The sequence below is a fragment of the Hevea brasiliensis genome, chromosome 17 (assembly GCF_030052815.1).
Source record: "Hevea brasiliensis isolate MT/VB/25A 57/8 chromosome 17, ASM3005281v1, whole genome shotgun sequence".
In the NCBI taxonomy this organism is placed as follows: Eukaryota; Viridiplantae; Streptophyta; class Magnoliopsida; order Malpighiales; family Euphorbiaceae; genus Hevea; species Hevea brasiliensis.
The window spans coordinates 54042939-54056562 of NC_079509.1; the positions used below are offsets into that span (position 1 = coordinate 54042939).

The window sequence follows — 13624 nt, forward strand, 5'->3', positions numbered from 1 at the left end:
AATAATAAAATATTATATTAAATTAAGAATAAAGGAAATTATTTAATTTTAATAATACTGTTATTATTAATTCAATTTAAATAAAATTTTATTATATTATTTATAAAAAAAAATGCTATATCTTCATTTTTTTAAGTTTTACTGATTTTAAAATAATCTTATAGAGTGTCACAATTTTTTTATTAATCTAATAAATTTTTTAAAAATAATTACTTTACAAGAAATTATTATATATATATTTTTAAAATATATTTTTTATTAATTTAATATATATTTTATAGTGATTACTTAAAAAATATTACTTCAAATAAAATTTTATGGAATAAAAAAATAAAAGTTTTATAGAATTTTAATTTTTTTTTATATTAAATCATTCAATTTTATTTAAAATAAAGTACCACACTCGCAACTATTTTGAGCTTTTATATTAAAAAATAATCCCATAGTAAATGGGTATGGTTGTAAGTTGCCATTTATTATGAAAGGAAATCAATAGTTGGTATAGGCAAAATAAAGGATAGAAAGTGAAAAATATCTTCACAATTTTGGGAGGCTAGTAAAAATATTATTATTATTATTATTATTATTATTATTATTATTATTATTATTATTATTGTTATTATTATTCAAATAAATTTTTATTTAATCTCTATATTTGATTAAAATTAATTATTTAGTCCTATTTTTTAAAATTCAATAAACATTCATTTATTTTATAAAATTAAACTATTTTGTTTTATTCAAAGAAAATGTTAATTAATGTATTTTAACATTGAACATTAATTTATACTATTTAATGTCTATAATTTTAACTATTTCTACTATTTAATCCTTTGAACAAGATTAAAATAAATTAAATAACAATTTCATCTATAGAAATTTAATAATAGAACTAAAGAATATTTATAAAATATAATTAAAAATGTTTTAATTGAGTTTTAAGTTTAGCACGAGGTTAATAAGAAGATAATTATTACCTTTTATTATTGTTGTTTGGATATTTAAAGATATTAGATTAACTTTTTACCTCATTAATGTTGTAGAATCGACTATTGTGTCAAAAGGATCTAGGCAGGAAGCTGGCTTACTGAGTTATCCCCACTCACTGCCAATTCAGTAAGCGAGCAATCGCCTCCAAGCACTTGTTAGCGATTCGAATCTTACTGACCTATTCCCACTTATTGCTAACAATCTCCTCCAAGCACCCATTACGGATTCAAAACCATAACTTTGACTTTGATACCAATTATAACATCGAGCACTTGCCATCATGTCAAAAACTTAAATTATTAATAGAGGCGCAATTCTAACTCCTTATAACATAGCAGTCATAGTGCTATGGATTTAAAGGATCTACACAGGATGCTGGCCACTGAACTATTCCCACCCAGTGTCAACAACCTAGATTAATTATTATTCATTTTAAAGATTAAAACTTATAGCATTTAATCTTTAATTTTTTTTTAATTCTTTATCAAAAATATAAAATTAAATAGTTAATTTTGACAAACTATAAAATCTAATAATAATTTACCTTTATTATTATTATTATTATTATTATTATTATTATTAATGTAGGGGCATATGAAGTTTGGACTCCCTAGGCATCATCAACATCACCATCAAGTGTGAGAAGGAAGAGAAAAAAGAATTTAAAAAAAAAAAAAAAGCAAACCTCCCCAGGGCAGGGTCCCAGGTTAAACGGCGGGGTCATATTAGCTAAGCTAAGCTTAGCACAACCACCCCTCTCTGGTTCAGAGAGAGAGAGAGAGAGAGAGAGAGAGAGAGAGAGAGAGAGAGATCTACCATACATACAATACACTCCTCACCAACGTATATAAAAGGAGAGGCATGCAGCCTCTCTATAAAGAAACCTCATCTTCATCACCACCATCATAATCATCCATCACTCTCTCTCTCTCTCTCTCTCTCTCTCTCTCTCTCTCTCTGCCTGTTGCCTTTCTTGGGATAGCAAAATCTCATTTAATGGCCCTTAGCTTTCTTTCGATCCCCTCTCTCTTTCTTCTTTAACTGACTTCTTCATCTTCATAATCTTATTAGGCTACTTGCAGAGACTGTTCTTTTTCTGCTTTGTTCTCGTGGGGTTTTGCTATTGCTTGAGATATGGCTAAGTCTATCACTCTTGACGAGATCAAGAACGAAACTGTTGATCTGGTATATATATTCATTCTCTCTTTCTTTCTTTCTTTCTTTCACTTATTAACTTTACCTGTTTCTTGTGCATGTTCTTGCTTCTTTTCATAGCGAATGAAACGAGATTGATCTCTTGTTTGTAGCTTGTTTTTCTTAGCTTTGGTTCAAATCAGTATCTTCATGAGCTATTTAATTTCACCAACTTTTTTTTTTCCCTTTTGATTGTTTCAATTAATTGATGAATTTGAATGATTATTGCCCAGAAAGTGAAATATCTTAAAGAAAATTAATTCTTTTTGGCTTTATTGGCTCTGGACATTAATTTAATTGCTTACTGTTTCCATTTTCTTTTGAAATTTTCATTAATTTTCTCTCTACCCAAACAGACTAAATCGTTAATTCTGAATGGATCTTCACATGAGAAATGGAAAGAGAGAGAAAGACAGATAAGAATAGTTGGCTTCTGTCTCTCTCTCTCTCTCTGCTGATTTAAAACTGTCTTTCTTATGGCATATAAAAAATATAAAGGACTACTTTAATTTTTATTCTAAAATTATCAACTTTCCTTTACCGTTTTATTTTTAAAATTAGACTATTCAAAAATTTTAAAATTCTGTTATATTTTAATTATTTTCTAATCTATTATACATTATTTTTATTAAAAATTACTTATAATTATTTATGATAAAGGGTATGTATTTTTTATTTAATTTTTACATATATACTAGATTTTTCTTACCTAATCTCTTATTACAGTAAAACTCATATGAATCTTATTATAATTCTTATATTTTGAGTATATGATAAATCGAATTTAAATAAAAATTTTTTATAAGGTTACTCATATTCTTATATTTTAATAATATAATTAATATTATTAGTTTAATATTTTAAGAATGTAAATATAAATATTTTCTAAATAAAAAGTTTTAAGTATTCAATTTGTTTTGTTTTTATGAGATAAATATTTAATTAGGGAATAAAAAGACAAAAAAAAAAAGAAACTAAAAGTTAGGATAAAAAAAAAAAAGTATTTTTTCTCGAAGAACAAAAAGAAAGGCGCTCCTCTGTGGGTTTTGTTGGTTACTTTGAGGAATTTTTGGTACCATTCCGTGGTACTTTAGCCTTTTCTCTCTTTACAAAGTAATAGAATTTTTATTTATTTGTTTATTTATTCCTAACCGCTTCTTTTCATAACTCTCACGTTCAACGGTACTGACACTACGGTTTCATTTCAAAAAAAAAAAAACACTATGGCGATTTGACAACTTTAGCCCTCCATTCTCTTGAAATTTGCACCGCAGACCTATAATGCTGTTTGATTGCATGGCAAGTGCGTGGAGCGTGTATTACACGCGCCACTCTGATTGGGAGTTAGTGGGGGTGCTGTCCCATGTGAGTCACAGCGCCTTTTTCCTGTCATCCTGTGAGTCAACGCTTGTTTTGTTTGATCGGCTCTATCAAGACAACTCGTCAGTCCGAGTTGGCCTGTGACTGTGAGTCTGACTCGCATGCCTCTCAGTACAACTCGGATTATTAATTTTATTATTTATTTTACGTTTATCTATTAAATTTATATTTATAATTGACCACCAGAAAATAAATATATATTCACATAGATAATGTGACTGTTCTATCTATTAAATATTTTTTTAGTATTTTTTTGTAAGAAAAATATTATTTTAAATATTGTCAAAAAATATTTTGAAAAAATTATTTAACTATTTTGGAATTCTTTATAATTTAATCATGTCAAATTCAACTTAACTAATTTTAATAACCTTTAACTAACATATTTAATATTGTGTTTTTCTCAAAAACAGTTGAAATAACTATGCTCCAATCATAATTAGTAAATAATGAACCAAGAAATTAGTATAATCATTAGTATTAAAGCACAAGCACTTACTAAAATTATTTTTTGAATGATCAGATGAAATTTATTTCGATATATAGGAAAGGTATCATGCTCATAAGCATAGTAATCTAGCCAAGAAATCTAATATATTGGTAATAATTTTTTTATTGCAGGAAAGGATTCCCATTGATGAAGTGTTTGAGCAACTGAAATGCACCAGAGAAGGTTTATCTTCAGAGGAAGGAGCCAACAGGCTTCTAATCTTTGGCCCCAACAAACTAGAAGAGAAAAAGGTTCTTATTAATACAATAGCATCAATTCATAGGTCATTTTGGACTGCTTATCACGTTCAGTTCTTTATGGACTAATTAACACTCTGTGCTTGTAATGAACAGGAAAGCAAAATTCTCAAGTTCTTGGGGTTTATGTGGAATCCATTATCATGGGTCATGGAAGCTGCAGCTGTTATGGCAATTGCATTGGCAAATGGTAGTGGGCAACCCCCAGATTGGCAAGATTTTGTTGGTATTGTTTGCTTGCTTGTTATCAACTCTACTATCAGTTTTATTGAAGAAAATAATGCTGGTAATGCTGCTGCTGCTCTTATGGCTGGTCTTGCTCCTAAAACTAAGGTAATTTGCTAGACCCAGGAAGCTACCTTTTTCTTGAATATGTAAAAATTTGATGGCTTGGAGCTATTGCCTCTAAATTATCTTTCATGGTTATTTTTAGTGGAGGAAGTGTCAAATGCTACATGTATTCAATCTCAGCAAAAGAAAATAAGAGGGGAAAATTATCTGTGCTGATAAATTTAAGTTGTCTTTCAATACTGATGTAATTATTTTAGTTATCTTTCATTTTTCATTATAATTGTTTGTATAAGCTTTTTCACATGTCATGTGGTGCTGGTGCATGTATAGGTGCTTAGGGATGGAAAATGGACTGAGGATGAAGCTGCAATTCTGGTTCCTGGAGACATCATTAGTGTCAAATTGGGAGATATCATCCCTGCTGATGCTCGTCTTCTAGAGGGTGATCCGTTGAAGGTTGATCAGTCTGCCCTTACTGGAGAATCACTTCCAGTGACCAAGAATCCTGGGGATGAAGTTTTCTCTGGTTCCACTTGCAAACAAGGAGAAATTGAGGCTGTTGTCATAGCAACTGGTGTTCATACCTTCTTTGGAAAGGCTGCACACCTTGTGGACAGCACCAACCAAGTTGGGCACTTCCAGAAGGTGCTTACTGCTATTGGGAACTTCTGTATTTGTTCCATAGCAGTAGGAATGTTGGTTGAGATCATTGTGATGTATCCAATTCAGCACCGCAAATATAGAGATGGGATTGACAATCTTTTGGTTCTCTTGATTGGAGGTATCCCAATTGCTATGCCCACAGTCTTGTCCGTAACAATGGCTATTGGGTCGCACAAGTTGTCTCAACAGGGGGCCATCACTAAGCGTATGACTGCCATCGAAGAGTTGGCTGGTATGGATGTGCTTTGCAGTGACAAAACTGGGACCCTGACCCTCAACAAGCTGAGTATTGACAAAAACTTGATTGAAGTGTTCGCAAAGGGAGTGGAAAAAGATCATGTGATCCTGCTTGCTGCCAGGGCTTCTAGAGTGGAGAATCAGGATGCGATCGATGCTGCTATGGTTGGAATGCTTGCGGATCCTAAAGAGGTAAAATCATGTGCTATGAGCATTCTGAGAAGGAAAGTAGTGAATGCACTATTAACTTGAAAGTTCATGCATATAATTGCAGGCTAGAGCTGGTATAAGGGAGGTGCACTTCTTGCCATTCAATCCTGTGGACAAGAGGACTGCTTTGACTTACATTGATGCCAACGGCAACTGGCACCGTGCAAGCAAAGGTGCCCCTGAACAGGTAACTATTTACAGTTCTTTTACACACAACTTGATTTGATCGTTACTTTAAAAGTCACTTTTTTCACTTCTTCTAATGTGTTTCCGTGAATAGATCTTGAACTTGAGCAATGCAAGGGAAGATCTCAGGAAGAAAGTTCATTCTGTTATAGACAAGTTTGCTGAACGTGGGCTTCGGTCATTGGGTGTGGCTAGACAGGTTTTAATTCCCACACTTGATGTTCCGCATTATTCTATTCTGCATTCCCATTTCAGGAAAAAAAATAAAATTCTTGTCTGATCTCTATTATTTTTCTATGTTTGCAGCAAGTGCCTGAGAAATCAAAGGAAAGTGCAGGTGGTCCATGGGAGTTTGTTGGTCTGTTGAACCTCTTTGATCCTCCTAGGCATGATAGTGCAGAAACTATCCGCAGGGCTCTTAACCTTGGTGTGAATGTCAAGATGATTACTGGTAATTTAGTTCATTCATTGATTAACTGCTTGGGGAATGCCTCTATTATTGTCTTCTTCTCCTTCATCTCAAGTTTGTTGCTAACTTTATGTTTATGATAATGTCCAGGTGATCAGCTTGCCATCGCAAAGGAGACCGGGCGAAGACTTGGAATGGGAACAAACATGTATCCATCTGCTTCTTTACTTGGTCAGGATAAGGATGCTAGCATTGCTGCACTTCCTGTCGAAGAGTTGATTGAGAAGGCAGATGGCTTTGCTGGAGTGTTTCCAGGTGGGTGATTTTGCTATTCTGGCTGTTCATGAACAAGAAAATAGGCACTTTTAAATCTTGATTTGCTCGGATGATACGTTCCTTCTAAGGTCAATTCCTCATAAGGTCCATTCCTCATTTTCCTTTTCTTCTCTGCAGAGCACAAATATGAAATTGTGAAGAAGTTGCAAGAAAGGAAGCACATTGTTGGAATGACTGGTGATGGTGTTAATGATGCACCTGCTTTGAAGAAGGCAGATATTGGAATAGCTGTGGCTGATGCAACAGATGCTGCACGAGGTGCATCCGACATTGTTTTAACCGAACCTGGATTGAGTGTTATTATCAGTGCCGTGCTGACTAGCAGAGCTATTTTCCAAAGGATGAAGAACTATACTGTTAGTTGCATTCTTATCATCTTGAAAACCTTTATTTCTTTTAAGTGGAAGCAATTAGTGACTTCAATATTTTATTCTGCAGATCTATGCAGTTTCCATCACAATCCGTATTGTGGTAAGTAGACGTTAAGTTCGTTCAATTTTGTAAGTGTAATTTGCTATTTTAAACGATACATCAATAACCATTTGGAGCTGATTCCAATTTTGCAGTTTGGCTTCATGCTTATTGCTCTGATATGGAAGTTTGACTTCTCTCCTTTCATGGTTTTGATTATTGCCATCCTAAATGATGGTGAGTTTTCAGTTCATGTACTTGTGTATGTTTTTGAACAGTCTTCTGTTGCTCTGCAAAACAATTCGTAAAACAAATGTATTTTATCTGATGCAAAATCATGTTTCTTAGGAACAATTATGACAATCTCAAAGGATAGAGTGAAGCCATCACCCTTGCCAGATAGCTGGAAACTAAAAGAGATATTTGCTACCGGAATTGTGCTTGGTGGTTATTTGGCACTGATGACAGTTATATTCTTCTGGGCTATGCATAAAACTGACTTCTTTCCAGTAAGAAAGCACTGCATTTTGCTTTACCAACTTACAATTAATTGAATTATTCAAAATTTCAGTTTTATTGTTTAACTCGGCTTTTCACAAATGCAGGACAAATTTGGTGTAAGGCATATACGAAATAGCGAACATGAAATGATGGGTGCTTTGTACCTTCAAGTCAGTATCGTAAGCCAGGCTCTCATTTTCGTGACTCGATCTCGCAGCTGGTCGTACGTCGAACGCCCTGGTCTACTACTAATGACTGCATTCATAATTGCACAGCTGGTATGAACTTTCTGCCCTGCAGGCTCTCTATTGATAATCGCCATTGATTTCTCACTTGATTTGGTCATGAGGCTAAAGGTTCTTCTTCATGCTCTTAGAAGCTAAATCAACTCTGGTTTTTTCAGGTTGCAACTTTGATTGCCGTATACGCCAACTGGGGCTTTGCAAGGATCAAAGGAATTGGCTGGGGATGGGCTGGAGTTATCTGGATTTACAGTGTTGTTTTCTATGTCCCACTTGACTTCTTGAAGTTTGCCATTCGTTACATCTTGAGTGGAAAGGCTTGGATGAACTTGCTAGAGAACAAAGTATATCTTTGCAGTTTAATTACCTTTTTGATGAACTTGAATTATGGATTCAAAGATCAGAACTCAATCTGCTTTAAATTTTTCCTCGTGTAACAGACTGCATTCACCACCAAGAAAGATTATGGTAAAGAGGAGAGAGAAGCTCAATGGGCTCTTGCTCAAAGGACCTTGCACGGACTTCAACCACCAGAAACTGCCAGTATCTTCAATGAAAAGAACAGCTATAGAGAGTTGTCTGAGATTGCTGAACAGGCCAAGAGACGAGCAGAGGTTGCAAGGTATGTCACTGCAGTTCTTTAAACCTCACTTGCACACAGATAAATATTCAAGAAAAAGAAAAGAGAAACAAGTTTTTGTTCAAACATTTTGTAGCTGAACTTTTTTCTTTTTTAACCTTCTAATAATAGGCTTCGGGAGCTTCACACGCTGAAAGGACATGTCGAGTCAGTGGTGAAGCTCAAGGGTTTGGACATTGATACCATCCAGCAGCATTATACAGTCTAAAAAGACAGCCTGCAATAACATTTGCTTGACAAGGAAAAGGCTACAGTTCAATGATGAACCCAAATCAAGAAAGCAGAGAAGGATATATAGTTAATGCCTTCTAGAAAGAGAAGAAATGTCTATGCCATAGTTTTCCTAATCTATTTTCGTTTTCTCTTTCTTTTATTTTTCAACTGCTGAAAGAAAGGATTGTGTTTACCAACTTCTTGCTCTGTGAAGAGCAAATGTCATCTTGTTACACCGTTTTCAAGTTTTAATTCTACTTTTCTTCTGCCTAATTTCTTACATGCCTACCGTTTCTATCCATGACGTCTTACTTTTCACTATTACCTTCAATTGCTTTAACCATTGTGTTCTTGTCTCAGCCTGTTCAGTTAAATTTACTAAGCAGGTAGTCTAGTTTCTGAGAATTAAGGGAAATCAAACCATTAACATTTCAGGAAATAAACAAAATCAACTATTTGAACTTCTTCAGCTTATTTATAATGACCAAAACAATGCCAGAAAGTCGGAAACCCCTACTTCTTGATGAGTAATGCCAACTAAAACATCGAATTCAATAATCAAATGACCTTAACTGAAGGGTTCCCCTTGTGGAAAAGAAATTGAATCGTTTAAAGGGACATGATGCTTTCTTTCAAAGGTTGACAACGATAATAGTTTATTAAAATATGCATTTCACATTTCTGAACAATAAGAACCTTCATTTTATTCTTTCCAATTAAAAGATAAGGTCTATATATGCAAAATCATAAGCAGCAACAATATACTCAGACTAGTTTAATTATCAGGGGGAAAAGAAAGTCCTTTCCATTAATGCTGATATGGAATAAGAGTGTGTGTGTGTTTTATTTATTTATTATTATTGCATATGGATGATATAAAGGGACGATTAACTCCTGCACACTACACTGAATTCACCTTTAACATTTCAAATGAGACCATGCATGTCATCTAATATGATGGGCTGGATTGATCTTCATTAGAGTTGGCACCAAGCTATCAACATATTCTGACAAACATTGTAGATTTTCACTATATTTACTTGGTTCAAGAGAATAAAACATATCTTCACTTATTCGCGTGTCCCTCCACACAAGAAGGACAAGACAATGCAGACACTAGACAAAGAAGGATGCGTAGGAACACGCTAGAATAAGAGGTAAAACATAATTGAAAAGAAAAAGAAGACAAACCAAATAACTTAAGAGAAATTTAAATAAGTTCAAATAATTATTTGCAAGACAAAGAAGAGTAGACATAAAGAATGGCGTTCAGAAAACCAAGAACCTAGGTGGAATCACTAGGATTGTGAACAAAGAATTGTGATTTTGACATTGACTATGCTCAACCAAATATATTTTGACATATGGATTGCCAATACATAAAATTAATGCATTCACACATCCCAGAATTTGAGAGCAAATTATGGAAGTAGAGTCAATATGAAGTTCCCGAACAAATAACAAAAACATAACATTCATGTGCAAAAATATTAGGCAGTCTACGTGAAGTGGGCACGCGGCCTCACATGCTTTCTTTCTTTGTTTACTCCCTTGTGCATTGAGAATATCAGGACAACAAATAAATGCCCTGATATGACTACTTGCTGTTGCTGGTGCTCTCGTTTTAACTTGTCATTTAATTCTCTCTTACAGGCCTTTTCTTCTTGATATCCTTATCCCCTTATTTCAAATCAACCAGCTTAGCCTGCCACTTCATTCCATCATATATTGTTATAGAATTCACTATCAAATTATAATGTGAGATTTTATTAAATGCTAAAAAAATGGGATAACAAGAAACAACAAAGAATACAAAAGATTCAAATAATTATGTATTTGTACAAAGGCTTTACTGATTACCAATAATCCTTACAAGAGCATACACCTTCTTTGAAGTGGTGGAACCGGTTTGTGTCTCTTAGAACAATCATCCTTCCAGTTACTCTAGACACAACCTTAATCCAGGAGTGACAATCTATACAGACACGAAGATTCTTTGTAATCCTAATAGGCATTCCACTGGTAGTATTAATGAGTGCAAAAATTGTTGCTAGCCGCTCACTATGCCCACATACCCACATTGCTTTCGTTTCTTCGTTTACATCATGGAGAACAACGCTTGTACCAGGGACATAACCAATTTTTTTCATAGCTTCTGACAATTCATTCCACATCTTCCTATACTCAGCAGAATTACGGAACTCAAAACCCCCACCAGCCACAAAAGAGTGAACTCTATTCTTTACTTGTGTCCAACTACATCCAGCCTCTTTCTTAATTCCTCTTTTTTGCATAAGCTCTCGAACCTTATTTACAGAGTCCCACATACCTGCTTTTGCATAAATATTTGAAAGTATTACATAATTCCCAGAATTATTTGGCTCATGCTCAAACAATTTCTCCGCTATAGCCTCTCCAAGAGAGACATCACCGTGAAGGTGGCATGAGTTGAGCAATGATCCCCATATGCTGGCCCTGGGCTTCATGGGCATGTTTTTAACTATCTCCATAGCCTCCTCAATTCTTCCAGCCCTACCCAGGATATCTACCAAACAAGCATAATGCTCTAAACATGGTGAGACGCCAAAATCTATGTCCATTTTATCAAACAATTTCATCCCATCTTCTGTAAGCCCAGCATGGCTGCAACCTGATAACAATGCAATGAAGGTAACCTCATCTGGTCTCACGCCAGATGAAACCATTTCATCAAACAATTCCATTGCTTCTCTCATGCGCCCATTGATTGCATATCCAGTCAACATAGCATTCCAAGATGCCAAGTCCTTGCTTCTCATTCCATTAAACAGTCTCCTGCCATAATCAAACATTCCACATTTGACATACATATCAATAAGTGCATTTAACACTAGGACATCTGGTCTTTTTGCTGATTTAACTATTTGTGCGTGCAACTCTTTTCCACTGTGAAGAGTTGTCAATCGTGCGCAAATTGGCAAAATTGTTGCAATGGTAACCCAACTAAATCCCGTTCCCTCACTCTGCATCTTTCTAAACATATCCAGTGCCTCAAACAATTGATCTTGCTTAGCAAAACCTGCGATCAAAGAATTCCAAGAAACAACATTCCTTTGAGGCATTTCATCAAACATCTTCAACATTTCACTAGAACACCCACATTGCGCATACAGTGTTAAGAGGGCGTTATTCACCACCTGATCAGGCTCTTCACTAGACTTTATCACCTGACCATGAACCCCTCTACCAAGCCTTGAATCTTTCAAATTCACACACGCCTTCAAAGCCACAGAAAAAGAGAAATAACCCGGTTGTATATTATGCCACAACATGTCAATGTAAACAAGCAAAGCCTCTCTAAAACGTTCATTTTTGGAATACCCAATTGCCATTGCCACCCAAACCGACTCGGGCGCCCCATGATTCTCAAGGCCATCTTCAAAAATATGGCGCGCCACTTCGAGACGGCCACAGATGGAGAAAAGGGTAATGAGCTTGCTCTTTAAAGTGGGATTTTGAATAAGGTTGTGACCTTCTTGGCTTTCAGAGAGGAGTTGCAGATAGATTCTTTGTCCATAGTCTAATGATTTATAGGAGATACAAGCATGAAGAAGGAAGGCATACGTCTCAGGATCCGTAAACTTGGACGATGAAGATTCGATCCGACGAATAGCCTCGTCGAGTTTGCCTGATTTGGAGAGGGATTTTAGGGTTTGATTGAGGAGAGGCTTTTGTGGTTTGGACGATCTGGGGCCTGAGATAACCGTTGCCTCGATTGGGCTAGCTGTGCTGCTTAAGATGGAAATGGCGGGAATCATTATCAGAATGTGCACGGTGCACCGTTATTAGCTGGACTCGAGCATACTCGTCCCAAATAGTCCCGAGAAAGAGGAAGTGAGAATAAATAGGTCAAAAGTCCAAATTAATCCTCAATTTATAATTTTTTTTATTTTAAAATTTATAATTTTAGAGATAATTTTAATATTATTAAATTAAATCTTATTAGTAAATTTTTTTAATATTGTAATTTTAGTAAATAAAGTCGATTAATTAACAGTATTTCACCATTAAATTTCGATTGGTAGAATTAAAAATTATTAATGCAATCCATCTCCCCTTTATAAATTACAATTTCTCTAGTACAGTGTTTTGCGTATAGAGAGGGTAACAAAGAAACTCAAATTTGAATTCAATTAACAATTTTAATATTTAAATTCATTCTACATTCAATTGAAATTTATAATAAATTAATTTTTTTTTTAAATGCATTACACCTTTTTTTATACTCATTGTATGTATTTATAATTTAATATTTTTATATATTATTTTTTATATGATACATTATGATAATATAATAATTTTTAATAATATTTATGTTGCATATATAATTATCATTTTTATATTAAATTAATAAAAATAAAAGTATACTAATAGAAATGAGAAATTATAGATGTAAAATTTATAATGAAAATTTATTATTATAATATAATTTTATAATTATAAGAGTTTTATAAATATATAATTTTAACTATTTGTTAATTTATTAACTTTAAGTTTATCATGAATAATTAGTTTTTACTATTTTATACATATATGATTAACGTGAAAAATTTAAAATTTTTCTAATATTATGTAAGAGTTTATACACATAATAATAATAATAAAATAAATTTAATTTTGTATAATTTCATATAATATTAATTTTTTTATTTTTAGTTATTTTTAATTTGATTTTTTAGTTTTATTTAACAAAATTAATTATATATATCCATATTAATAAGTATTAATATTATTAATTTTTATTTAATATATAATATTTTACATAGTTTTATTTTTTTATAATATTGAGAAACACTTTAAAAATGAGATTGGAAAATATTCTAATACTAATAAATTATTTATAAATAATAAATTGATAACTAAAATATTATTTTCATATAAAAAATAAAAAAAATGATGCTAATAAAATAAAAAATACTGACTTTAATATTATTA

The 13624-nt window shown here is 33.2% G+C and overlaps 2 protein-coding genes across 3 annotated transcripts; one reads left to right on the plus strand and one right to left on the minus strand.

The window, feature by feature from the left end:
* The first annotated feature begins 1767 nt into the window (after positions 1 to 1767).
* LOC110660286 (plasma membrane ATPase 4) lies at positions 1768 to 8923 on the plus strand. The gene is made up of 16 exons (XM_021818537.2): positions 1768 to 2175; positions 4186 to 4305; positions 4408 to 4644; positions 4933 to 5694; positions 5777 to 5899; positions 5993 to 6097; positions 6205 to 6349; positions 6458 to 6622; positions 6761 to 6999; positions 7082 to 7114; positions 7210 to 7291; positions 7403 to 7563; positions 7660 to 7833; positions 7959 to 8141; positions 8238 to 8419; positions 8549 to 8923. The coding sequence occupies exons 1-16, from the start codon at positions 2125 to 2127 to the stop codon at positions 8643 to 8645; spliced, it is 2859 nt and encodes a 952-aa protein (XP_021674229.1). The 5' UTR covers positions 1768 to 2124; the 3' UTR covers positions 8646 to 8923.
* Positions 8924 to 10080: 1157 nt separating this feature from the next.
* LOC110660285 (pentatricopeptide repeat-containing protein At3g14330) lies at positions 10081 to 12536 on the minus strand. Of its 2 annotated transcripts, XM_058139955.1 has the most exons (2): positions 10511 to 12536; positions 10081 to 10355 (listed from the first exon to the last, which is right to left on the minus strand). In XM_058139955.1, exons 1-2 carry the CDS (start codon positions 12445 to 12447, stop codon positions 10337 to 10339), a joined length of 1956 nt encoding a protein of 651 aa, XP_057995938.1. In that variant the 5' UTR covers positions 12448 to 12536; the 3' UTR covers positions 10081 to 10336. The 2 variants fall into 2 exon arrangements, with proteins under 2 accessions (XP_057995938.1, XP_021674228.2); XM_021818536.2 differs by lacking the exon at positions 10081 to 10355 and having other exon boundaries at positions 10390 to 12536.
* Positions 12537 to 13624: the final 1088 nt, after the last annotated feature.